This window comes from Oryctolagus cuniculus, chromosome 5 (assembly GCF_964237555.1).
Source record: "Oryctolagus cuniculus chromosome 5, mOryCun1.1, whole genome shotgun sequence".
NCBI lineage: Eukaryota > Metazoa > Chordata > Mammalia > Lagomorpha > Leporidae > Oryctolagus > Oryctolagus cuniculus.
Genome location: NC_091436.1, coordinates 140251120 through 140278407, shown reverse-complemented (window position 1 = coordinate 140278407; position 27288 = coordinate 140251120). Strand labels below are relative to the sequence as shown.

General features: G+C 51.8%; 1 protein-coding gene across 2 annotated transcripts; it reads right to left on the bottom strand.

The window, feature by feature from the left end:
• Positions 1–726: 726 nt before the first annotated feature.
• LOC100354871 (tripartite motif-containing protein 26) lies at positions 727–27288 on the bottom strand. Of its 2 annotated transcripts, XM_051855814.2 has the most exons (9): positions 27131–27282; positions 19264–19425; positions 12101–12587; positions 11815–11910; positions 10376–10606; positions 4450–4472; positions 3882–3997; positions 3619–3651; positions 727–2759 (listed from the first exon to the last, which is right to left on the bottom strand). In XM_051855814.2, exons 3-9 carry the CDS (start codon positions 12536–12538, stop codon positions 2077–2079), a joined length of 1620 nt encoding a protein of 539 aa, XP_051711774.2. In that variant the 5' UTR covers positions 12539–12587; positions 19264–19425; positions 27131–27282; the 3' UTR covers positions 727–2076. The 2 variants fall into 2 exon arrangements, with proteins under 2 accessions (XP_051711774.2, XP_002714391.2); XM_002714345.5 differs by lacking the exon at positions 19264–19425 and having other exon boundaries at positions 27131–27288.

Below are 27288 nucleotides of genomic sequence, written 5' to 3'. Positions count from 1 at the left end.
TTTGTGCAAAACGAACAGCATGAAAACAGGAAATAAAAGAGAAAATTTAAACAAGCCCCCAGATGAGAGTACAAGAAATACGCTTTGTTACTAGTATAAACCTAGAGGTAGTTCTGTATAATCCTCCCTTTCCCATCTTTAAGATGGCAATTTTAAGAAACCAGCAAGAGTACGAAATGGTTAGATAACTGTGGGGACAAGATTGAATCTCTGCAGATATTTCCTTTGGAGTCTTGTAAAACAGCTCTCACAAGAACCAATCCACAGAGATAACTTACTGGCCATGGTCATGGCTGTCACTCCAAAGTCACAGGCTCTAGATCCTTCCAGGGAGCCCCATCTCCCGGCTATGGAAGCCTCGTTAGCTTCCACTCCCTCTTCCTTGGGGCGCTGTGGACTGTGGGTGTGCCAGGCTGGATGTCACCCTTCTCAAGGAGCTATCCCATGCTCCAGATGCAGGATCTCAGCTCAGGGCACCACAGTGGGAGAGGAAGCCACATGGAGCCATGCCAGCGCCTCATCAGAGTCCCAGGGAGGCTCTTCTCTGGCAGCTTCTAGAAGGAACTGCATGTTGGCAGAGGACAGAGAACGCCAGAATTCCAGAAAGAAGAAACTCAGGGCTACTGCTAGCAATGGAAGCTTTGTGACCAGGCTGAGAACTCCTGGTGACACCTGTTATAATAAAAATACTTACATATGTATACACACATCTCTCGCTCCAGGCCATTCATTCAATAAATCTTTATTGAGCACCTACTCTGTGCCCAGCACTGCACTAGGTGCCAAGAATAGTACAAGAGAAGTCTAAGAGATGGCAGCCGCCCTCCAGGAGCTTACAAAACTAGAGGCAAAAGATGTACCAGTGACTCAGGCAGCATGTGATATGTACAAAGTGGCAACTCTTGACACATGCGGTGGCCATGGAACCACAGCAGTGGGGAGCAGGGCACAGGAATTAAAAACCTGGATAAGCAGGGGACTGGCAGAGCACTCGGAATGGCTAAGAACAAAGACTGGGACATCGCTTTTGCTGGAGCAGGGAGCCCGTCGTAAACTGCGGGCCCTCGGGGCACCTGGACAAAGGCCGGGGCTTGGGTGGGGTCTATGGTTAATTCGGAAACTTTGGTTCCTCCTTTGACAAGACCTGGTGGGCTCCTGAGGACTCCTGCCTCCCCTCTCCCCACACCACCACCTTCCGTCTCCAGGAAGAGGAACCTGGCTGCTGAATAGGACTAGGGGACGACAGCTCAGCAAAGAACAGTCAGAAGGGGCTGCTCTACTGGGTGTCTGCCCTGTTGTTTTCAGATGCGCTGATCAACAGGAACTTGAGTTCCTGGGACTTTGGATTCGTGAGAAACCTCCCCTCACGAGGACCCATACAAAGAGATAGTCTTTTGGCCACAGATCTTTGCCAGAGCCCCACCTCCTTAGCTACAGAAGCCTCCTAGCTCAGCCCTGGTTTCAGAGAAGCATGGAGCCTGCTCTGGACCTCGTAGGGCAATGATAGCCTCCTCCCCCCCCCCTCCCCACGCAGGCCAGGGAAGCCACCGAGACCTTGCATCCTGCTTACTTTCAGCATTTTCAGGTGTGTGGGGGTGCAGGGTCTGCTAAACGCCAGGGAAGGTGGGCACTGAGTGGCTTTGGGCCAGGGGACCCAGAGGGACTCGGAGACAGCGCAGTGCTCTCAGGCAGGACCGAGTGGTCTCACCAGCCCACCTGGCAGAGGCTGCCTTCCTGGGCAAGACAGTGCTGCCTCGGCCCCGCGGTCAACAAGAGTGCACAACCCAGAGGAAAGGGCTGCGGGGAGCAAGGGAGCCTCAGAGACGCCCACGGGAAACCAGCGGGAGGGAGAAGAACCAGATCGAGGCAGGGCAGATGCAGCAACAGCACTGAGGCCTCATGGGGCCCCCACCATGGGGAAGTCGGGGGAGGGGAGATCCGGTCCCCAGTCTCCCTTGCTCCAGGTGCTCTGGTCACTCCCAGAGCAGCCCCCACTCCCACCCCACCCCCGTCAGAGAGTTCCGGAATCTGAGAAGTAAAGCATCTGTGGATGTGGCCATGGGCAGGTGTCCAAGCTCAAGGTCTCAGCAGGAGGCGTGTTCCTGGCCACTTGAGCCACAGGAAGGGGACCAGGCGCCGGGTGAAGGTGGCAGTAAAGGTGTAGATGAGTTCCTGTGACTCCGCGTTGGTGAATGTCACGGTACCCCCTTCATAATCCAGGGCGATGCCCACTCTTCGGGGCCGCAGCGCGGGGAAGAGCTCGGCCTCGGGGCTGGTATTGGCCCAGATGCCTGAGGAGGACAGGCGCAGCGCCCACACCCCGTCCTCGGGCCGCAGGGAGAGGTCCCCTTTCCTCTTCACAGAGTCTCTGGCCACTCCCACCATGCAGCTCTCCACAACTTCCTCGTCCTCCTCCTCCTCCTCCTCTTCCTCCTCACCCAGGGACTCCTCGTCCTCGTCGGTTTCCCAGTCCTCGTAGCCGTCCCCATAGCCAGCCTCCTCCTCCTCTTCCTCCTCCTCTCCCTCTTCTTCCTCGTCGCCCTCCTCTTCGTCCTCAGACCAGCCCTCCCTCTCCACCTCCACTTCCCAGTAGACCTTGCCCCAGGTGAAGCCCTTACTGCCCAGCACCCCTGGCTCACAGTCAAACTGCTGGGGGTACAAGTAGGCACTCTGGTACAAGCTGCTGTAGGTCACACACTTCCAGTCCTCTGACAGCTGCAGGTAGCCGCTGGCTGACTGTGGGTCCAGTGTGACGCTCACTGTGGGGACAAGGGGACAAGTAACAGCGTCACTGTGTCCACGGCAGGCCTGCCACGCCACACAATCTGAGGGGCGCAATTCACCTCCTGGTCCAGCTGAACAGTGCCCTGTGGGTTTGCAGTGTACACAGCAGTGGGGGATGAGGTGGAGACACCGCTGCCCTAGGGGGTGGCCCTGATGCTTCCTCGGAGCACAGGAGCTGCTTGGTCGGGCAGATGAGAATGAACTCAGGCGAGGGCACAGGTTGGGGTATGATCCGTGAGAACACAGTAACCACACTGGGGCAGAGAAGGGCCGGCTATCACGTGGAGGCCTCCCCTGCTGACTAAGGAGGGGCCGGTGCTGTGGCATAGCAGGTAAAGCCGCCGCCTGCAGTGCTGGCATCCCATATGGGTACCAGTTCAGGTCCCGGCTGCTCCACTTCCAATCCAGCTCTCTGCTATGGCCTGGGAAAGCAGTAGAAGATGGCCCAAGTCTTTGGGCCCCTGCACCCACAAGGGAGACCTGGAAGAAGCTCCTGGCTCCTGGCTTCGGATCGGCTCAGCTCCAGCCGTTGCAGCCATCTGGGGAGTGAACCAGTGGATGGAAGACCTCTCTCTCTCTCTCTCTCTCTCTCTCTCTGTCTCTCTCTACCTAAGTCTCTCCCCCACCCTCTCTTTCTCTATCTCTCTCTGCCTCTGCCTCTCTGGAACTCTACCTTACAAATAAATAAATCTAAAAAAAACAGAACAATGCAAGGGGAAGGAGAGGGTGGCCTTAGGTCACCCACTGGGAAGTTCTCCCTATCACGAGAGAAGGGGCTGCCCCAGGACCGAAGGGAAGCCAGACGCTCCCTGGGAACCATGTCTGGACACTCACCTGTCTTATACTCCAAGTCTCTCAGCAGCTTCCCTGTGGAGCAGAAGGACAGCAGTGACCCTCAGCTCAGCACAGTCCTGGGCCCATTTCTCACTCGGGCCCCATTAGCTTCACGACAGGGCCACATCCCTGAGACCCCACACAGACAGACAACAGGCAGCAGACTGTGGAGGAAGGGGCTAGAGATGGCAGCAGGAGCGGGGCACTCTCCAGGTGGCGCCCCCGGCTCCCACCTCCTCCCCAGCACTCTCCCCTGCCCCTACCTTGGAATTCCCTCAGGCCTCGCTGCAGAGACAGGAGCTTGTCTGAGAATTCGCCAGTCCTTTTCTTAACCACCCGGGCAATGGGTTTCCCAATCCAGAACTTCTTCCGTGGATACCTGGAAGGACAGGTGTAACCCCCCGGCTGGCATTCAGCCCTCTCGCTCTCCTCTCAATCCTCACGACAGTTAGGAAGGAGGCAGGAAAGGTCTGATGATCCTCAACCAACAGACAGAAAAACAGGAGCCCAAGGACACTATCTGAGCCAGGTCTCAAGGCCACAGGCAGACCCCACAGCCGGAGTCCACACCAGGCTCCCACTGTCTCCATTCTGTGCTGCCTCAGGAAAAGGGTAGCAGGCCAAGTGCTGAGATCACACAGAGAATGCACACAGGTGCAGAGCAGGTGTCCAGTCCCCAGGGATGCACTCCCGTACCTGGATGGTCACCAGGACAAACCACAGGCCATGAACCATATCACTCCCCGTTAATCCAAATGGACATTGTGGCATTAAAGGGGAAGGGACACGGACATGGAGGAGTGACGTACACAGTGCAAAGGAAACTCTTACCTGTTCAGGAAGTCTCTGGTGTCCTGTAAGGGAAGAAAGCGCAGCATGAAATGAATGGAGTAAGACTTCATTCCTCCATACCCAGCGGTATAGGCGAGCACAGAGCAAATGTCGGCCCTTCCTTACAGAGCTGATATTCAAGCTGAGGCATTGGATAAAACAACCAGAAAACAAAGTAGCCGCAAGGACAGTAGCAACTGGACACAGGGAATGACAGAGCCAGCTCAGAGGGGTGGCAGGAAGCTCCAATTCTGTTCCGTGTACAAGGAAGAGACCCAAACGGTTGTCAGGAGGGAATGACTCACGTGACCTGCTTAACAGGTGGCCGAGACTGCCAAGTGTTCTCCGGGATCCCTTCCTCACCGCCCCCCTTCTTTTTCAAGATTTCTTTACTTAATTGGAAAGCAGAGTTAGAGAGAGGAAGAAACAGCTCTTCCATCCACTGCTGTACTCCCCAAATGGCCGCAATAGCCAGGACCAGGCCAGGCCAAAACCAGGAGCCTGGAACCCCATCCTGATCTCCCATGTGGGTGCAGGGGCCCAAGGACATGGGCCATTTTCCATTGCTTTCCCAAGTGCAATAGCAGGAATCAGAAGCGGAGCCCAGATAGGATGCTGGTTTCACAAGCAGCCTCTAAACCAGCTGTACCATGATGCCAGCCTCCCTTCTTCCTTTTTTTTTTTTTTTTTAAAGATTTATTTTATTTATTTTGAAAGAGAGAGAGAGAGAGGTAGAGAAAGAGAGATAGAGGTCTTCCATTCACTGGTTCACTCCCCAAATGGCCACAAAGGCCAGAGCTGAGCCAATCTGAAGCCAGGAGCCAGGAGCTTCTTCCAGGTGTCCCAGGCAGGTGCAAGGGCCCAACCACCTATGCCACCTTCCATTACTTTCCCAGGCCATAGCAGAGAGCTGGGTCAGAAGTGGAGCAGCTGGGACTCGAACCAGCGCCCATATGGGATGCTGGTGCTGTAGGCTAGGGCTTTAACACGCTGCACCACAGTGCCAGCCCCCCTTAATCCTTTTAATACTAGAACCCCTGGGGTTATAGCTGGGCAACGACCACCCAGGAAGATTGCATTTCCCTAAGTCTCTGTGACCAGATCTGGTCATGTGACAAAGTTCCAGGCAATAGCCTGGGTCTTGTCCTTCAAAGAAGTAAAACTGCTTCCGCAGCCAGCAGGGCAACCTCAGCCTACAGCAATCTATATTTCCAAATAACTAGAAGATCCTAAAGGCTCCCAACATGCAGAAATGCAGATGAAATGCTAATGACCCTGATTTGATCATTACGCATTGCATACCTGCATCACACTTTACTGTTCCCAATAAAACATGTACAAATTCTGTGTCAATAAAAAATTCTTTACTTCCTCTTTTCCCCCTGCCTGAATTTTGGACATGAACAGTGAACTCATCTGGGACCACACAGCTGAGGACATCCCTAGCAGAAGGAACAACCAGATGGGAGGCAGACAACTCCCTGGATGCCTTCAGAGACAGCCACTCTGACAGCTCAAGAGACACTGAGACAGAAGCAAACGTCTGTCTTGCTTGAGTCACCTGTAAGAATGGCTTACGGAGGCACAGGGGACGCTGGGAAGCAGTCCGAGGACTGTTGCTATGGGCCAGGGGAAAGACAAAGATGACCTGAATGAGGGCGGCGGCAGTGGAGACAAAGACTCAGCTGCGCACACCAGTCAGGTGCTGCTGTCTGGGTGACGGGAGACAGGTGGCAGGACAGGGTGATGGGAAGGGCATCCTTGTCAGACACAGCTCAGATCTTTTTCTGAGTCTGAAGCCTCCATAAACTCTGTACTAACTGATTTTTACCTTCCTTTGCTTCTCCAGGTTTTCATTAAGTGCTCCCTAGGTACCCGGCACTGTTCTAGAAGGCTGGAAGAGCGCAGTAAAGAAAGGGCACAAGTCCCCAGCCACGGGAGCTGGCATCCTAGCAAGGGAAGCAAGCAATAAACAGCACACCGCGTCAGTCAGCGATCTGCATTACGGACAAAAGAGAGCAGAGTGCAGGGGAACAGGGCAGGGGGCAGGAGGCTTTCCTGAGAGCGTGATGTCTGGGACACAAATGGATCCACCAGGGGGTGGCTGCTGCTGTGTCACAAAGTTCCAGAACTGTGGGTTCTGCTCCAGGGAAGACAAGACAAGAAGCTACAGCCACACCCAGGTTCCTACTACGAAGCTGCTGCCCAGCGTGGGTTGCAAGTTTCTGGCAAACCCCTAACCTGTCTCTCGAGACAAACACAAGGGCACTTCAGAAAGTTCATAGAAAATGAAATTCAAAGACAGGCTTATTCTGGTGCTAAGAAACTGTGGAATCCCTGCAGAGTTTTTTCCATACTAAATACTTTTTCATGAGCTTTTCAGAGAGTTCTAGTAAGTCCAAGGCAGGTGCAGAGAGTGAGATAAGACTGGCAGCACGTAACGACCACTCTGCTGAGAACAGTGGCGTGAGGAAGCAAAGGGATGGGGCAACAGCTGGCATGCAGAGTAGGCGGCCACGCAGGCACATTTTGTGACATGAGGGTCATTGCTGGAACAGCAGAAAAGGAGAGGATAATACAGGAGGGCCTGTCTAGGGGTTAAATGCAGTGAGCAGTCCAGGGAGGGTGGCCCTGTGAGCACCAAGAGGGGGACAGGAAGCCTGGGGTCCCGGCCTGCAGTCACACACATGACCTCCAGAACGACTTCCCTCACCCCTGAGATGCCTGGGGCCATGGTGAGACAGGCAGTGAGGGTGAGGCTCCGAACCCCAGCAGTCTCCAGCCTGGGGCAGTTGGTCATCAGCAGAGGGAGCACCCAGGAGGTTCTTCACAGGTGTCCGTACAGACAGCAACCAGCAGCGGGACAGGCAGAGGTGCAGACCTGCCAGTGCCACGGGACCCTGCAGGGCCCACCCAGGACTAGCCTGAGAAGGTCACTGGTATCTTCTGGGACTTGCCTGTTCCCCTTTAGCATCTTCTGGGTGCTCCCAGTCCAGATTTCTGCCCTACCTTTGATGTCATCTTTTGAAAAACTTTTTATTTTATTTATTTACTTGGAAGGCAGAGTGACAGAGAAAAAGAGACAGAGACAGAGGTCTTCCATCCACTGGTTCATTCACCCAGTGGCCACAACAGTGGGGGCTGGACCAGGCCAAAAGCCAGTAGCGAGGACTCCATCCAGATCTCCCATGTGGGAGGCAGGGTTTCAGGTTCTTGGGGCAGCATCTGCTGCGTCCCAGGTGCATTAGCATGGAGTTGGATCAGAAGCAGAGTAACTGGGACTCAAACGAGCACTCTGATATGGGCTGCAGGTGTCCAGAGCAGCGGCTTAACCCACCTGCCCCTGCCATCACCTTTGCCAAAGGTCTTTTCCACACATCTGTCCTGCTGCTTCCCCCTCTCACGTGCAGTCCTCTGCTGCTGTTGGATCCTACTGGGGCGGGGGGGGGGGGGGGGGAGTCCTTTATAATTGTCTTTTGATATTCAAATAATCCCTCAGAAAATCTTAATGGTAATTAAGGATTTAGCTGTCTAATTCCCTTACAGCAAAATCAATACACAAACCCACACATAAAACCTACCTGTAGGGGCTGGTGCTGTGATACAGCAGGTAAGGCCACTGCCTGCAGTGCTGGCATCCCATATAGGCACCAGTTCAAGTCCCAGCTACTCTACTTCTGATCTAGCTCTCTGTTATGGCCTAGACAAGCAGTAGAAGATGGCCCAAGTCGTTGGGCCCCTACACCCACATGGGAGACCTGGAAGAAGCTCCTGGCTCCCGGCTTCGGATCGGCTCAGCTCCAGCCGTTGCGGCCAACTGGTGAGTAAGCCAACGGATGGAAGATTTCTCTCTCTCTGCCTCTCCTTCTTTCTCTGTGTAACTCTGACTTTCAAATAAATAAAAATTACCATTATAAAAAACCCTACCTGTAGCAAGATTTCATGCACTGGTTTCAGGGGTACCCCTCTCTCTCTCCCTTCCCCCAGCCCACCCCATTCAGGGAGTGCTTCAATTTGAGAGCCGTGAGTCATTAAGGCAGGGCCTCTGCCTCAAGGGGGGCTCCCGTGGGTGGATTAGGCAGACTCGTGGTTTCAGCGCCCACCAGTATGCCCAGTCGCATACTCGCACATGGCAGCAGTGGCCGTGGGGAACGACGGATGGTCCCTGAGAGGGAAGAAGAGGCACAGGGACAAGGGGAGAGGCAGCTTGTGTCCCACATAATGAGAATGGGAGGGCAAGAGGTGGCAGAGAGATACTGTGGACACAACAAGAGGAGAGAGCAAAGCACAGGAACCAGGACACCTGGGCTCAGGCTCTGACCTGACTCCTGACCCGCCCCATGGCCTGCGGCAAGCTTCTCCTGCCTCTGGACCACGGCAACAGCAGGCACGGACTGGAAGAGTCCAAAATCCCTGCCAGTCCTCATTCAGTGTGTCTGAACCCACAACAGGGAGAGGCAAGCAGAGCCGCCTCTTCCCACAACATGAGCCAGCACAAACACTGGGGAACTTGTCTTGCCCTTGCTCCTCCTGGCTACAGAACCGCCCCGCCAACAGCCAGTCCCGGCCACTCTAGACCATGCAAGCAGGGGAGACCATCACATAGCCCTTCTCCCTGCCCATGAGGATGGAAGGAGTCCTCTCTCCTTCCAAGGGCTGATGAGCCCTGTTCAAGGTGGAGACTCCTCTACCAGGTTACCAGGTGCCGGCAGGAAGATGTGACACCATTCCTTTTTTTTTTAATTTGACAGGTAGAGTTATAGACAGTGAGAGAGAGACCTCTGTCTTTCTTCTGTTGGTTCACCCCCCAAATGGCCACTACGGCCGGCGCTGTGCCAATCCGAAGCCAGGAGCCAGGTGCTTCCTCCTGGTCTCCCATGCGGGTGCATGGGCCCAAGCACCTGGCACCTCCACTGCCCTCCTGGGCCACAGCAGAGAGCTGGATTGGAAGAGGAACAACCGGGACTAGAACCTGGCACCCATATGGGATGCCGGCGCAGCAGATGTCACGGGGCCGGCACTGCCCCGTGACAGCATTCCTACTTGGTAACCAGCTCTCTGTCTACAACTCTCGATTTCTCGGTGTCAAAGGCACTTCCTTCAGGAAGCTTTCCCAGGGCACCTCATCTGCTCTCCACATTGTTCTCTGATCCCAGAGAAAGCCTCAGCACCTCTGCCTCCTTTTCCCAGTAGCCTGTCTCCTCCACACCCTTCATGGCCATGACAGAGGCACCGGTGAGCCCTCCCCCAGCCAGGACGCCTTTCTTCATTTCCAGAACCGTGAGAAGCCCCCATTCAACAGGTGTCTGCAGGGACTGCTGGAAAAAGGGCTTGTGATGGTAGCGATGAGGACGCAGGCCCGTAACAACCGCCCTTCCCATTTCTACAGTACTTTTAATTTTTTAAAACATTTTTTGGGGCCGGCGCCGCGGCTCACTAGGCTAATCCTCCGCCTAGTGGCGCTGGCACACCGGGTTCTAGTCCCGGTCGGGGCGCCGGATTCTGTCCCAGTTGCCCCTCTTCCAGGCCAGCTCTCTGCTGTGGCCCGGGAGTGCAGTGGAGGATGGCCCAGGTGCTTGGGCCCTGCACCCCATGGGAGACCAGGAAAAGCACCTGGCTCCTGGCTCCTGCCATCGGATCAGCGCGGTGCGCCGGCCGCAGCGCGCCGGCCGCGGCGGCCATTGGAGGGTGAACCAACAGCAAAAGGAAGACCTTTCTCTCTGTCTCTCTCTCTCACTGTCCACTCTATCAAAAAAAAAAAAAAAAAAAATTTTTTTTTGGTAGAGCCTTTAGTTTTTGAACTTATCCAATTTTAAGCTCATGTAACCCTTGGCACGAGAGAGGAGGGTAGGGGCACCACCCTCATGTTTCAGATGAGGCCCTGAGTGGAGGTGACTCCCAAACCTGCCCTGGGCTTCTCCCTCACCTGCATGAGCTCTGCTGCCGGCTGCCGTGCCTTGCCTTCCAGCTCCGAGATGACCAGCGCCAGGCGGGCGAGCTCCCCGACGCCCCGGGTCTTGTACTTCTCCCGGCCCTCCACGAGCTCCTGCTCCAGCTTCGCCAGCTGCTCCAGTAGGTGCTGCTCCCGCTCCTTCAGGAACTGCTGGCCCTGCTCAAACTCCGCCACGATGTACTTCCTCTGGTCCTGCAGCTTCTTCTGCAGCGGGCAGGGGGGAGGGGCAGGGACATCTCTGCCTCAGGGTGGGGACCCCTCTGGGGTCCGGCACTAGAGGCACTCCAGGCTGGCTCTTCCCCTACTCCCTACTCACGAATTCTACAGCATTTGTGGTGGGAGAATCTAAGGGGACCTCCTGGTCTGCCCTTCTCATCTCAAAGAAGACACCAGTGGTGAATCAGTGCAGGTCACTCAGCCACTGCAACCAGCACCCAACTCCGCCTCACTAGCCGGCCATCACCTGTTCCAGGTAAACAGCATCCAGGGGCCCTTGAAGGAACCCTCGGGCCTCACTTGTGGCTGTTTCACCTTTTCCTCCTGGACAAAAATCTCTATGTTGCCTCTTCCAGGGAGCTTTGCTTGATCAGTGTCAGCCAAGCCAGATCAATCCCGTCTTCAGCAGCAGCCTGCGCTCACGTGTGGAATATCTACGTGCACCCCTCCCCGCCACGCAGGACAATGCCATTTCCTCAGTGCAACCAGAGAGTCCGTGCTCACTCATCACATCCTTTCTGACTTCCAAACCTCGCTGTCCCCTCAGGACGGGGGTCTGCTGCCCAATGCAGGGCTGGAGGCATCCGTGCACAGTGAGGGCTGGGGTATTCTCTGTGGCTTTACACTCTTCCTCTCCTAGAGCGGGGCTTACCCCAGCATCCCTCCACTGCTCACCTCCCCACACACATGCTCCCTCAGAAAACTGGAACCACCTTATCCGTTTGCTCCTTCCTCATCCTATCTCCAATCAAGCACAGAATGCACTGTTTTCTAACCGCTGGCTGTCACAGGCATTCACTGGACACAACATCACCAAAGCCGGCCAGGCCTTAACCTTTCCCTCTCATTCTTACTCGGACCCGCTCCCCTCCCCTTTCGGCAAAACATGTCTTCTCACACCCTGACCCCACTCCCACCCCCAGCCAAAAGGAAGAATGCCATCAAGCCGGCCTCAGCCCCCTGGCAGGAGATGTGCACTTGCAGCTGATGTGAGGGTCACGCAGGAGGGCAGTCCACTCACCTTTCAGATGAGAAACAGGCACAAGGCCTGAGGCACCAGCTCAGACAGAACCAGGGCTAATGCCCAGGCCTGCAGCTGCTACCCAATGCCTGTCCTCACCCACGCTGTTCCTGGAAATACCTCTCAGCCGCCATCCACTCGCAGTCTCAAGGCTTCCTCCGCCAGCCTCACTTACCAATGCAGCCAGGATATCGGCTTCTCCCTTCGCCTGAAAGCCTTGAATTTTGTCTCTGTCTCTCCTTAGTGTGCTCAGGTGGTTCAGGATTTTCTCCTGTGGACAGACAAGCAGTGGAGACAGGTGGACTCTCCGGGGCGGGGCAGGAGGGTGGACCTAGGAGGCTTGGTCCTCGGACAGCTAGAACCCTTCCGAGGGGTCCCAGCCAGGCCTCCTACCCTGTGGTGGGCTGCAGGCCAGGAGACCTAAGGCAGGCACAGGGCACCCTCCGTGGGGGAGGGCTTACCCTGTGGGGCAAGGCAGCCTTTTCCACGAGGACGGCCGTGTGGGGCCGGTGCTCTCGGGACTCCCGGCACATCACGCACAGCAGCTTGCCGTCGTCCTCACAGTAGTAGTGCAGCTTCTCCTGGTGCCGCTCGCACAGCCGTGTGTCCTGCTGCTCCTGGGCCCCCTCTCCTGGCTGCCGGCCCTTGTCGACCTTCAGCCGCTCGATGTTCTCCACCAGGCTGGCCAGCTGCCACACAGGCCGGATGTTCTCCTTCTTGAAAGGCTTCTTGCAGAGCGGGCAGACGGGGCGGCCCCCGGACACAGGGCGGACGTCGGTGGTGCAGCTGCGGCAGAAGACGTGGCCACAGTCGATGGTCACAGGGTCCCGCAGGTAATCAAGGCAAATGGAGCAGGTCACCTCCTCTTCCAGGCTCCGCAGTGGGGCTGACGTGGCCATGGTGCCCTCAGCTCACTGGGCTCTCTGTTCACCGCTGGAGACTTCTCCCCTTTGGAGACCAGACATGGGGTTAACAGCAAACACAGCAAAGGGGCAGAGGTGGCAGCTCTGCACAGGGCTGCAAACTCCAGCACTCAATCAGCACATCAATCCTACAGGGCTCCTACAAGGTCTGCCAAGAGGGATCTTGCTTCGGCCGGTGCTGTGGTATAGCAGGTAAAGCCACTGCCTGCAGAGCCAGCATCCCATATGGGCACCAGTTCAAATCCCGCTGCTCCACTTCTGATCCGGCTCTCTGCTATGGCCTGGGAAAGCAGCAGAAGATGGCCCAAGTCCTTGGGCCCCTGCACCCACATGGGAGACCCGGAAGAAGCTCCTGACTTCGGATTGGCGCAGCTCCAGCCATTGTAGCCAATTGGGGAGTGAACCAGTGGATGGAAGACCTCTCTCTCTCTCTCTCTCTGCCTTTCCTTCTCTGTGTAACTCTTTCAAATAAATAAATAAATCTTAAAAAAAGAGGGACCGCTGGCACCACGGCTCAATAGGCTAATCCTCTGCCTAGCGGTGCCGGCACACCAGGTTCTAGTCCCGGTCGGGGCGCCAGATTCTGTCCCGGTTGCCCCTCTTCCAGGCCAGCTCTCTGCTGTGGCCAAGGAGTGCAGTGGAGGATGGCCCAAGTGCTTGGGCCCTGCACCCCATGGGAGACCAGGATAAGCACCTGGCTTCTGCCTTTGGATCAGCGCAGCGCACCGGCCTCGGTGGCCATTGGAGGGTGAACCTATGGAAAAGGAAGACCTTTCTCTCTGTCTCTCTCTCTCACTGTCCACTCTGCCTGTCAAAAAAAAAAAAAAAAAAAATAGGGACCCTACTTCCCTGTTGTCACCTCCTCATTTTTCAGGCGAGGAGACTGAGGCCCAGGAGCAGCTCGGCAGAGTGGAAAGCAAAGCTGCCACCAGCCTATTCCCTGCTGTCGCAAAAGCACTCGTGCCTCAAGACCCTTTCCTTCCAGCTGAGGGGGAGTTGCCTGAATGCACCAACTGTGATAGAATAAATCAGTCGCCACCTGCTGGAAAACTGTTAAAATAAACACAGTGAGCAATGTGGACCACCACAGGGCGCTCCCTCAGTCATGCAGTGCGTTCACGGGGTCCTGACAGCACCAGGAGATCCCTTTTGTTTGTCCCTCTAGGTTTCAGGTTGGAATGAGTAAGAGAACTGAGGTTATTTCCCCAACTTAAGAAGCCTAGGGAAGCACTGAGAGTCTGAGTGCGAATGCCTCCCTTTAGGAGTACCTACCCCGGCTGCTCTGTGGTGTGGGCTTGGTTCACTTTCCCACAGAAGCTGGGCTCTATCAGCCCTCAGCCAGCCAGTGGCGCACAGCCTGGCCACACTGGGCTCATTCTTAGCTGTGACTCCCCCGAGCAGCTGGCCTGTGCTTTGTTGCTAAGCTGAGCTCACGAAGGAAACTGTAGGGAAGGAATCCTCAAGTGGACGTGGCACTCTGTGCTTCCAGGAAGCATGCAAGGTCAGCACACAAAGGACTCTGCCCCTGTTCCCCTCTGCAGCCTGGCTCAGCACTTATCTGAGGCTATGGGCCTTAGCACAACAGCTGCTTCCTGTCACTGACTCTGTGACAACAGGGGAACCATCTAAACACTCTGGGCCTCCAGTTACCCATCTGTAAAATGGGCAGAGTCACGCTTACCTACAAGGTTTTCTAAAAGGTTATGTGAAAGAATTATGTTAGGAAGTACTAAGCACAAGCCTAATGCACAGAAGGAAATCTAGACAAGAGCATTCAGTGAGTGTTCAAACTACAGAGAGAGGAAGAGTTGAAATTGAAAGTGGCAGCAAGAGAGGAAGGGAGCAAAATGAGTGACGGTGCCACATGTGTTCCAGAATTAAAGTGAACGGAGTCTCTGCTGCCGATTCTGGGGAGCAAGGAGCGCAGCCGCTGGGAAGACAGCCAGCAGGCACAGAGGTAGCTGAGAGGCTCGCCTGAAGCAGCTGGAACCACGGGCAAATCAACGCTGCTACTGACTGCATGCGGTCAGAGTCCAGCCCGACAGAGTTCAGTGGCTTCTGTCAGTAGTGACACTAATGCAATAGGAACAAAACCCCCTGTGCCTAAGACTCAAAGAGAAAGCAAATCTAAGGCAATAATACATAAAGAGTGCTTCCACAGGGTGGGCATTTGGTGCAGCAATTAAAACTGCAGCTGGGGAAGCTGGCACCCACTTTGGAGTCCAAGCTCCTCCACTTCTGATTCAGTTTCCTACTAGTGTGCACCCTGGGAGGCAACAAATGATGGCTCAAGTACTTGGGTCCCTGCCACCCATGTGAAGATCTGGACTGAGTTCTAAGCGTCTGGCTTTGGCCCAGCCAAAACAGCCGTGACTGTGGTGGGCATTTGGGGAGTGAACTAGCAGGTTTATGATCTGTCTCTCTGCCCTTCAAATAAAATGAAGAAAAAAAAAACCAGTGCTTTATCAAGTGAAAGTACTACAGTACTATACAAATGAAAGAGATTATACTGTTGAAATAAACTTCAATGGGAAGCACTAATGGATTTAGATATGTGTGACTTTAAAAGAGTTAACAAGTGACAAAAAACACATACATACAAAGCTCAAATAAAGGGATCAAGAATTTAACTAGCAAATGAGGTGATACAAATTCCAGGAATGTTAGTGAGGCTGGCAGAAATGTGAGGAATTGCCTGGTCCAGCTCTGGTCCAGCCCTCTTGCAATGTAACAGACTACAAAGGGTCAGGAGAGGGGGAGGGAATGGACTGGGTGATTCCTGTGGGCTGTGGAGTGCTTTATCACGCTCTCCACTTCATCATTCAACTTGGTTGAATGACCTGGAAGTTTAAAAGCTGAGACTGCTTTTTTTTGTTGTTGGAGGACAGTCTGTGTTATCTCTGTAGTTGGACAGTTTACTGGTTATGGAAAAGGACCATGAAAAGCTCAGCTACATGTCCCCTGACCCATAAATATGACACTTTCCATCACTTGGAGCTGATGTTGACCCAGGCTCATGCTGGGCTTTGCTGGATGGCAAACCTCCTAAAACTGTATCTAGACTACAGTGTATGCACTAAGTAAATAGAACTGGCTAGGGATCACAGGCCATAAGTAAGTAGAGGAAGGACATGGTATAAGAAAATCACCATTTGCAACTGCCATTACATAACCCAAGGATGCTAAAACCACCAGGTGAAACACTTGGGTGACAAGACAGTACCATACTACCATCCGATGCATTACTTTCGTGTGTGCTTTGATGAGAAAGAGATCTGAAAGTCATCTTAACCAAGTGACCAAAGCCAGCATCACCAACAGTGGCAAACTGGCATCTTACAAATAACACAATGTCACCTCTGAAGTATCCTTGCCAAAAATAGCTGACCTCAACAAATCTAATCAAGCTTTTTAAATCTAACTTCCAGTTTACAGAAAATATAAGGGATAAAGAAATACTTGGCCATATATCACATGGGAAAAAAGTACTAACAGAAGTATTGAACTACAACATGAAGAAACAATTAGAGAAATTCAGAATGTGGGACATTCCACAAGTCAAATGGCTTGGTCATTAAAGAGTCAATGTTGTAACAGAAATAACCAAACACATGTGTGACCCTTGACTGGACGCTGTTTAAAACACAAAAAGGGGGCGGGCATTCGCAACAGGAGCTAAGTTGATGCTTGGGATGCCCACACTGAAGTGGCTGGTTCAAGTCCCAACACCTCTGTTTCTAATCCAGTTTCTTGATGATGTACACCCTCGTAGTTATCAAGTAATGGCTTATGTACTTGACCACCCATGCAGGAGACCCAGATGGAGTCCACAGCTCCTAGCTTCAAGCCTGGCCCAGCTTCAGCTGTTGTGGTTGTCTGGGGAGTAAACCAGCAGATGGATGATCTCTCTCCCTCTCTGTCTCTGTCTCTCACTATCTCTCTGACAATCTTTCAAATAAATAAATACATCTTTTTAAAAATAAGATTGGATAGCACACATATTAAGATTATTTCCTTAATGTTATAGATTGAGGATTTGCACAAGAATAGCTATATCTTTAGGCAATGGATGCTGCAATATTTAAAAAATCATTACTACAACTTAATTTGAAATGGTCCAGCCAAATAAAAGAAAAAGTTAAAAATTTTCTGGAGAGAGGGGCTAAGAGTTATCACATTCTGAAAAGGGTCTGTAACCACCAAAAATGTTTAAATCACTGACACAGAGATCAAGATGCTAGCCACCTTGTAGAATCTCAATACACACGTGCTGAACAAATGCTTGCACTCAAATAAACTGAAAACAATGTTAATTTTATACAACCATTTGTTTTTGAGACTCCTTCCCAACTAAACAGAGAACTACTTCTTTGTTCCATCCCACTGCTTGGATATTCAAACTCTACCTTGAACATAATACAGCAGGTATATTGAAAGGTGTCTTCCCATAGCACTTGCATATGTGTATGCTGAATACATATAAGATGCCAAGTGTAGGGCTGGTGCTGTGGTGCAGCCAGTTAATGCCCTGGCCTGAAGCACTGGCATCCCATATGGGCGCCGGTTCGAGACCTGGCTGCCCCACCACCGATCCAGCTCTCTGCTATGGCCTAGGAAAGCAGTAGAAGATGGCCCAAGTCCTTGGGTCCCTGCACTTGCAGGGGAGATCTGGAAGAAACTCCTGGCTCCTGGTTTTGGATCAGTGCAGCTCCAGCCACTGCAGCCAACTGGGGAGTGAACCATCGGATGGAAGACCTCTCTCTCTCTCTCTCTCTGCTTCTCCTTCTCTCTCTGTGTAACTCTGACTTTCAAATAAATAAATAAATCTTTAAAAAAAAAAAAGATGCCAAGTGTAAATGCACAGGTTGAACAACCCAAGTTCAAGTCGGTACTCTGAAACACAGTAACTGGGTGACCAAAAAATTGGCAAGGGCATTTTTAAGTTTTTATTTAGTTGAAAGGCAGAGATGGAGTCAGAGAGAGGGAGAGAGATTGATTTTCCACCTGCTGGTTCATACCCCAAATTACTACAACAGCCAGGGCTGTTGCCAAGAGCCAGGAACTCAATTTTGGTCTTCTTTGTGGGTGGCAGGAACCCAATCACTTGAGTCATCATTTGCTGCCTCCCAGGGGGCACATTAGCAGAAAATGACAAAAGTGAAACCAGGACTCAGACCCAGGCATCCCCATGCAGGATGTGGGTGTTCCAAGCAGTAGCTTAACCACTGCACCAAACACCTACTCCTGGCAATGGCATTTGACTCTCCAGTCAATGACAATGGACTCACCACATCTGCCATTTGCACATCTGAAGATGTTTTGTGCTCAGGATACTCTTCTGAGGAAACCCGGGCTCCACAGGGTCACCTGCCTTGCCCAGGAGCACAAGGGGAGGCAGCAGTGCCTGGTGGCAATGCCTCAGCCAGTCCATTACACTCTCTTCCTCACCTGAGCGCACTGTAGAAAGGAGCCAAATATCAACTCCTTTGCTGGAAGCCCCAGTGAGGTCATCTACACGGAAGGGCCCTGTAAGCTGAGTTGTGCTGACAGAAGAAAAGGATTCTGCCTTCACTAGAGCAAACCTTAACATGTGGGTGAGCAGCAAGGCTTCCCTGTCCAACACGGTTTCTCCTTTCAGAGGTGGAAGGAGGATCTCCAGGTTTCAGAATGACCAGAAATGGGGTTGAATGGGAGCAACATGGGCAAACCAGGCTATTCCCTTTCTCCACACCCTTCTATTAAATCAATGCAAAATTCACCCTCTCTGAGACCTATCCCCCAACTTCCCACACTCCTCTATGAGATACTCTTTCTCATGTATGCCTTCTCTGATTAGCTCAGCAGGTTTCAATAATAAGGGATTGTAAGTCCATCCCTGGTTCTTGGGCAGATAGAAACTATAAAAGAACTAGAAAAAACCTGAGAGGATGTGGCACACTCCCATTCTCTTAACCCAAATGAGAGTGCTGAACTCATGAAAGCACCTCACGGATTACCTGATACCACAAGTCACACACCTTTGCTCCAGAGGTTGGGGTGAGGGGCCTCCTCTGTCCTTTCAATAAGCCAGAAGCTAGCTGTGACAGGAAGATGCTCCACACTACAAGCCCCACAGCGTCCTGGCACCCTCTTCACGGGCAGAACTGGAGGGACTCCAGACTTTCTCTGAGATCCCCTTTCCTGCAACCTACCTTAGCCCTGCAAGTCTCTGGATCTCATGATAGCTAATCTGCAAATGGCAACAGACTGGCAGGGATGACACTGTGCAACTTCCAGTGGTAGGTACCTTTCAGGACACTGATGCCCTGCACGATTTTTGGCTGTGAGAATCCCCATGAGCTGCGAAAATGAGCTGAGGACGGCACTGCTGTGAACATTCACACCCCCACCTCTACCCCTGACCCAGTTCAGGAGGAAAAGGATCTGAACTCTGGCCCCTGGTTTCACAATAGCAGCCAACTGCTGCTTCTGCATGCATAACCACCCCCCTCCATGTTCTGTGGCCTCTGCAACCCCACATCAGTACTTGCCTCCCTGCCTCCCCCGGCTCCGGCTCCTAGAAGCCACAGAGAGTTACCCTAGAAGACACTGAATCCCAAATGTGGACTCCAGAGGCTCAGAAAAGAGCAGAAGGGCCTGGGTTTGTACCCTGGCCTCCAGGCTACCAGTTCAGGGACCCCTCAAATGCCTCAAGCACCTACCTGGACTTCCAAACAAGAACCCCTTCTTCCTATAATTCCAAAGCACTCCGCCTCAGGCTCCATGTCTTGAGGGAAACCCTGATTAAAGGCTCTTGGGGCCCAGATTAAGCCTCACTTCTTAATCTCCTAGGAGTGAACTCTTTTGCAATGCTTCTAACCAACCTGGAGAGGAAAGAATACAGGGGCAAAAAGCAAACTATCTGAAAGTGTTTATTAGAGGAGTGAACGCACCACTGCCAGTGAGGCCCCAGAGTTTCCTGCCCTGGATGTGGCTGTGGGCTAGACGCCGCGCTGTCCCAGGAGGTGATGGTGACTGTGGACAGTGCATCACTATGGTTGCATCTGTGTGATTTTCACCCACCAGGTTAAGCATCAGTGGTGCTTTGAAGCACAGTGCCCATCACGCAAACCACCGAGGCCGGGCTCCAGAAATGCTCTGAACAGTGGAAATTTCCACAGGGCTCCGAGAGGGGCACAGGAGCAGTAGCCAACCGACAGTGCCCTTGTCCTGTGCCTGACCAATGGACAGCCCTGCCATGGGACAAAGTTGGGAGTTCTGGGGCAAGTGTTTGGCATACCTATTAAGACACTGCCTGCATCCCACACTGGACTTCCTGATTTGAGTCCCAGCTCCTTCACTTCCGCCCAACTTCTTGATAACGTGTACCCTGAGAGGCAGCAGGCGATGGCTCAAGTACTCAGATACTTGCCACCCATATGAGAGACCCGGTTTGAGTTCTAGGCTCCTGATTTCAGCTTGGTGCGGCCTTGGCTGGTGCAGTCATTTGGGGAATGAACCAGCAGATGGAAGACCCCTCCTCTCTCTCCTCCCCTCTCTCTCTGCATTTCAAATAAAATAAAAATCATTTTGTTTAAAAAGTCAGGAGTTGTCAGTGTACCTGTGTGGACATTCATCAGATGATGAATAATGAACCAATCTCTCTCTTGCCTAAAATATCCCCAAGTGCCATCTGCACCAGAGAATATAAAGAATCCTTTTGCACCTACGGGGTGGTTGGTGACATGGACTACACGTAAGAGTCAGCTAGAGAAGCTTCAAAACACACCTGGAACAACTGTGTCAGAAAACCTGAAGGCTTTGGTACTTTAAAAATAACTCTCCAGGCTGTTCTAATGTCTAATGAGGATTGCATACCACTAGCCGAACCCCCTGATGAGGGAGATGAGGGAGACGAGGAAGGTGAGGGCCCACACCTTGGCTTGACTTGCCAGTGGCAGAGCCCTCGTGAGCTGTACCTCCCAGCTGGGGCTCCCTCTACTCCACCACACTGTATTTTGGTGCCTGGAAAATAGAATCTTCCTTCCCGCCGGGGAGTGAGCTGGAGGGTGATCCTCAGAAGGCAGTGGAAATCAACTGCCCAGAGGGTAAGGACAGTGGTGAGCTTGAGGAAAAGATGACTGGCTGAGGCTGGGGACAGTGCGGCGAGCGGGTGGGACAGACTGTTGGGACTTGTGAGGAAGGAGGGTGGTTAACAGGAGGGACAGATTACACAAGACTCTGGGCTACATTAAGAATTCTGGACTTTATCTTAACAGGCCTGGGAAGCCACTGAGCATTTCGGCAGCAGTGATGCAATTCATTCAACAGTTAACAGGTATCTACGGCGGCCCACTATGGGCCAGGTGCTGGGGTTACAGCAAGGAGCAAAAATGGCAAAGTGCCTGCCCTTCTAGAATTTATACCCAGTAATATAACTGAGTAATCCTCCACAGGCTGCAAGCAGATCCAACTGTGGGAATTATGAAACCCTGCAGGTTTTAGCTTCCCTAAACCTTCTTCCCCCTTTGCCCTCAGTGCTCCTGCCACTCTAGCCTTCTGTCCCTCCAACACACCCTGCTACCTGCTTACATAACTACCCTGGTTAGAACCCCTCAATGGCTTCTGGCACTCCAGGGAAAAGTCAAAATGCCTTTCCTTCCTACAAGAGGCCCAGATAATGTAGGCCCAGCCTTTGCCTCCAAGCTCATTTCCTGCCACTCCTTATCTCAACCCCAAAGCCAAACCAAAACCCCTCTCCATCCCTCAAATGAAGTGCCAGGCTCTTTCCTACCTTTGAAGATCCTGTTCTGCCCACAGAGAACACCATTCCCTCCCCTACTTAGCCAACAGCTGCCAGCTTGAGGTCTCAGCTGAAAGTAAATTTTTCCTGACCCCTGGAGCCCAGGGCCACAGGAGCTCTCTCTTTTGTACACAGAACTCATCCAGTACTGCACCCTCTATTTCTCTGCCATTTTAAGTTCCAACTTCTTATATCAGGTTTAACAACAGCTTTCCCCACCAAACAAGGACAAAGAGACAAAGACTGTATCTGTCTTATCCCCAGAATCTAGCACAGTGCTTGGCATGGAGTAGACATTAAAAACTAGCTATGGAAACAGAAGAAACATATACGCAGAAGTACCTGATGCAAGGAAGATGCTCCCAAAGTGGCTGCTGAAAGAGCCATTTGTCCATCCTCTCCAGGTAGAAGTTAAGTTACTAGGGAGAGAGATGATATCCTCATACTTCTGGGACCACCAAGAACAGCAGCCTGTACATCACTATCTGGTCCCAGTATCCAAGGACAGAATCCCAGGAGAAGAAAAAGCTATATCCAAGAAAATGGTTATGGTGGAATAAATTATAATGGTAATCTCCCCTTCCCTTTTCTTTAGGTTTGGACCTAGGTATGTATCCATAAACAATAGTAAACAATAGGTTACTGCTCCTGGTCTTGAGCCTTAAGTGAATGAGATCACATTGCATGGCTGTTTTTTGTTTGGCTACCAACACCACCATGTTTGTGAAGTTCGTTTGTATGATTGCAACCTGTTTGTTTATTTCCATTGGTGTTCTATAACTATATAATTATTTAATGCATTCTACTTTTCATGGCCTTCTGATTGTTTCAGGCCCAATTCTTTCCAAAGTGACTGCAGTCAAATCCACCCCACCAGCAGGCTATAAGTATGCACATTGTTCCACAGCCTCACCAATAGTTCTTATTAACATTTAAAATTTTTACCAATCTGATGATCAAGAAATTAGAATGTGTGTGTGTGTGTGTGTGTGTAACTCTAAAAATAAACCCATGAGACAGGCCCAGTATCAGGCCTAGGAATTCTACAGCAGCAGAAGACAACTGTGCTCTTTCCTCTATCTATTAAGTGTTTCTTCTATCCTTCCTTCCTTTAGTAATTTTACCCAATTCCACTCTGGAAAGCTTAAGACACAGCTCTCCCCCAGTTCAAAGCGGAGAAGCAAAAAGAGAAGTCTTAAGCCTGTCAATGACCTCCCCCCCACCCCAAGTCCCCACCTGCCTCAGGAGAGAGAATGTGACTATTACACTTAATGACAAGAAGACTCTGTTGAGACATGGAGGCATGGGGCACAGCCGGGGAGGGAAATGATTTTTGTGGTTTCTTGGAAGCTTGAAAGAAGTAAGGTTATTTGGTTTGGCATTACTAGGCAAGCCTGCTAAACCAGAGGGTTAGCCTATCTGAGAATGAAGGCAACTCAGAGAGATGACGTAAAGAAACCAGATCCTGATGACATCTTTTGAAAGCCTGCATCAATGTGTGCCTGAAGCCAGCCCTATTCTTGCAGTCCCATGAGCCATTACACACCCTTTCTGGACTTGTCTGCTACCTACAAAAAAAAAAAAAATCCTGACACAGCAGAGGTTATTGAAGGTTACTGGGCTGGAACACACAATGAGCTTGTGCAGAAAAATCAGCCCGCTTATCCAGACAGAGGTCTTGAGACAAAGGAAGACACTGAGTGGCAGTTCTATCTCCAGCCCCAACAGGTAGAATATAACCTGCCGGGCCACAGCCATCTCCAGCCTGCACTCAGTCACAAGGATCCTCCCCACAGCTCCTAGGAATTCTGAGAGAGGAAATAAAGCAGAACCGTCTTCCACCCTTAGCTGTCATTCTAACCAAAGCCCAAAGGTAAGAGCCCTAGGTTAAGTCTAAGACACCGAACTTTTACCCAGACTCAGCCACTCTGCAGCCCAGGGCTACAGTCTTGACCTTTCTGACCTCAGAATCACAATGACGAAATAGGGGTGGGGAGAACATACAGGCCATTCACACAAAACAAACAGTAATAAAGGTTTGGCAACTGCATCAGCATATTTAATGTGCAACATAAAGGTACTGCGGTTCTCTTACTCTCTCCCTCCCTATCTCTGTAATTCTTTCAAATAAATAAATAAATCTTTTAAAAGAATAAAAATGGGGGCTGGTGTTGTGGCACAGTGGGTTAAGCTGCTGCCTGTGATGCATGTAACCCATATAAGCACTGGTTTGAGCCCCAGCTATTCCACTTCTGATCCAGCTCCCTGCTAATGCACCAGAGAAAGCAGTGGAAGACAGCCCAAGTGCTTGTGCCCCTGCACCCATGTGGGAGACCTGGAAGAAGCACCTGGCTCCTGGCTCTGGCCTAGCCCAGCTCCAGCCGTTGTGACTATTTGGAGAGTGAACCAGCGTTTGGAAGCTCACTCACTCTCTCGGTCTCTCTTTCTCTCTTTATAATTCTGTCTTTCAAATAAATAAAACAAATCTTTAAAAAATAAACAAATAAGGCCGGCGCCGCGGCTCACTAGGCTAATCCTCCGCCTAGCGGCGCCGGCACACCAGGTTCTAGTCCCAGTGGGGGCGCCGGATTCTGTCCTGGTTGCCCCTCTTCCAGGCCAGCTCTCTGCTGTGGCCAGGGAGTGCAGTGGAGGATGGCCCAAGTCCTTGGGCCCTGCACCCCATGGGAGACCAGGATAAGCACCTGGCTCCTGCCATCGGATCAGCGCGGTGCACCGGCCACAGCGCGCCAGCCGCGGCGGCCATTGGAGGGTGAACCAACAGCAAAGGAAGACCTTTCTCTCTGTCTCTCTCTTTGTCCACTCTGCCTGTCAAAAAATAAAATAAAATAAACAAATAAAAACAGAGGTCAGCATTGTGGCACAGTGCGTTAAACACAGCCTGTAATCCCAGTATTCCATATGAGTGCCATTTCAAGTCCCAGCTGTTCCACTTCCATTCCAGTTTCTTGCTAATGTGCCTGAGAAAGTAGTAAATGATAGGCCAAGTACCCCGGCCCCTGCACCCATATGAGATCAGGATACAGTTCCAGGTTCCTGGTTTTGGCCTGTCCCAGCTGGGACAATCCCCTGAAGGCTCCATTCATATGCATCCCCTGATTTTTGAGCTCCTTTCTGTGCCCATTCCACCTCTGGGCTAAATGAATCCCTCCCCAGTTAGTTCCTGCAGTTCTGCACACACTGTATTTCTATGACAGCTCTATCCCGGTACTCCTGAATTGACATTTTTATCCATCTTCTCACACGGCTCCAGTGTGAACCTAAGGGTCACGTCTCGCTGATCTGGCACAAAGTAGGGGGGGTGGAGTTCCCAGATATTGATGAAATCAAAGTCATCCTGGTGTAGGTTGGACAGGACGTGGCTCCCCAAACTCAGGCAGATGTTTAAATAATGCTACGGGTTGATGACGGATTTAGGGTGGAGACTTGACCTAATTATGACATCTGAGACGTGGGTCTGCTGGGAGGTCTTTAGGTAACTGGGGAGCATGCCCTTGGAAGCTACTTCTTGCCAGAGAGTTTGCTTTTTGACCAAGTTGGGCCTAGCTTCTCTCTGCTTCCTGGCTCACCATATGATAGTTCCTCCCCACCCACTTTGCCATGGCCAGGCTTTGCTAGACACTGGACTACAAGGCCTCCAAGCTGAAAGGTGAAATAATCCTTCTTCTTCCCAGGGAGCTCCTCTCAGGATTTAAGCAATAAAACCTGACTACTGCATGTCCTCTGATTCTCCTCCGTTCTCCGCTCTTTCACCACACTCCCTTCCCCGGCCACAAATGCTGTTACCCAGATCTCCCTGAACCTTTCTCTACATACACAACTTTTTTTTTTTGCGGGGGGGGGGGGGGGGACATTAATATTCCATTTCAACCAAGCTGGCAGTTCTAATTCATCCTGGATGTTAGCTAAAGCAAACTTCTCTTTTCAAAAACAACAGTCAGCTTCCAGTCATCCTCCATGTCATCTCCATTCAGATCCTGAGAGCCTGTGTCTCTCAGTCACTCCCCAAAACCTCAATTCTAACCACAGGCTCTTTTCTGAGGGGGGTGGCAGCTAAACTGAGTCCATCCTGTTACTCCTTGGAGGAAGTGGCGTCTACTGCCCCTGGGCCTCAGTTTCCTTGCCTACTAACAAGGAGAAAATGTTTTGCCAAATTTACCAGGCTGTTTGAAGTTCAAGGTGAGGTCGTACAATCGTTAAGTGTTTCAACAGAAAAAGGCTCTAGGAAAACACATGCTAGCATAAGCATAGGAGCCAACCTGAAAAAAACCCCAATGGACTCATCGACAACATTTCGCCTAGCAAAATAAAGCAGTATGGGATTATAACCCATGAGTCCACACTCATATAAATGAGTGAATAAGTTAATAAACACGGAAGAAGGAGACCAATCTCCCACCAGGATAATGCCTAATAATGTATGTGGACACAGCCCTCAAGGAGGAGAGCACAGCTCCTACTCCTAAGGTGGGAGCTGCACACAGTGGCTTCATTCTAAGAGTACAGTATGCAAGAGGGGGGAACCCTTCATTCTTGCATCCAGGTGACCAAGTCCAACATCAAGCCCTAAGTCATGCTGATGGTGTGTACCCCTGATATGACCTGGGGAAAACGGCAAACTGCCTCTGTGGTATTCCTCCTCTACACCTCATGAAGCAAAGTCTTAGGGAAAAAAAATTCAGACAAATTCCATCTACAATCTACATGATCAAACTGTCAAGGTCATCAAAACAAAGTCTGAGAAACTGCCACAACCAAAATGAACATGAGGAGATGCAGAACTGAACATAAAGTGGCAACCTGGACAGGCTCACGAAACAGAAAAAGTGCTTTTTAAGAAAAAAAAAAAAAAAACTAAGGAAATACGAATTCACTGAGGACTCTGGTCAGTAATAATGGTCATTGGTCCATTAATTGCAACAAATGCACCACACTGATGCAAGATGCTGCTAACAGGGGCAAGAGTCGTCGATACTTTATATGGGAACTCTGTACTGTCTTTTCAATTTTCCTAAAATCCAAAAACTGCTATAAAAATAAAGTCAATGTTTAATAAAATACTCTATTTTTAAAAATTGCAATTTGAAGACCATAAAAAATGTCCATTTTTTTCTAAGAGGTAATTTCTTTAAAACTTGGGGGTTAAATATGCTAGGGTTTATGATTTAAGCCAGCAGTTAAACAGAAGGTTCGGGTATGCTTGAACCAATGTCACTCTCCCCTCTCTTCAAACACACACGACTGGTTGCAGTGTCAGACACTGGAACCTACTGGTTATTTGGAAGTGTCTGCCTCTCGCTTACTCCACAAAGTTAAATTCATGCACTTATTTCTAAGGTCAGAGAGAGAATTCGCAGCTCTCAAGCCTATGTGGCTAAACCGGTTTATTCTGACGAAACAGAAAAAGGAAGGAAAGGCAAGAAAACCTGACTCTGACCACGGAGCCGGATTGGCCGCGTCTCTACCCGGCTCCGAGCAACCAGACCGCCATCCGGGCCCCGCTGACTTCTGGCTGTGGGGACTGGAACGCATACGCGCCCACACTGAGCCCTGGGAAGCAGAAAGGCCCGGGAGGGACCCGCAGATGCAGGGGCGGGCGAAGCGGCAGGGCTTGGGCCGGCGGGGAGGTGGCGGCGGGTCCGGCCCGCGCCCCAGCCCGCCGGGCGGCCTGGCCCCGCTCCGCCCCGGGGCCCAGCGGCCGCCCGGCCCTGAGCCGCGCTGGTCAGACCGCCGCCTCGCGGCAGTTCTCATCGGAGGCCGCCACTCACCAGTCCCGAGCTCCGGGTCGCGAATCCGGGGCTGGGGTCGCCTCTCTCCCGCGCCGGTACGTTCGGGGTCCCGCTCCTCCACGAGCCCCCGAGCGAGACAGCTCGTCCCCGCCCCGTAATCTCCCGGCTCTTCGAGGCCTTCCACCGAGATTTTTCCC

Excerpts from the sequence above, each read along its gene's own strand:
- LOC100354871 (XM_002714345.5), bottom strand. The coding sequence starts at position 12,538 with ATGGCCACGTCAGCCCCACTGCGGAGCCTGGAAGAGGAGGTGACCTGC. Across the intron at positions 11,911-12,100 it reads AGGCTGCCTTGCCCCACAGG|GAGAAAATCCTGAACCACCT; the intron begins GTAAGCCCTCCC and ends GTCTGTCCACAG. Across the intron at positions 4,473-10,375 it reads CGGCAGCAGAGCTCATGCAG|GACACCAGAGACTTCCTGAA; the intron begins GTGAGGGAGAAG and ends CTTCCCTTACAG.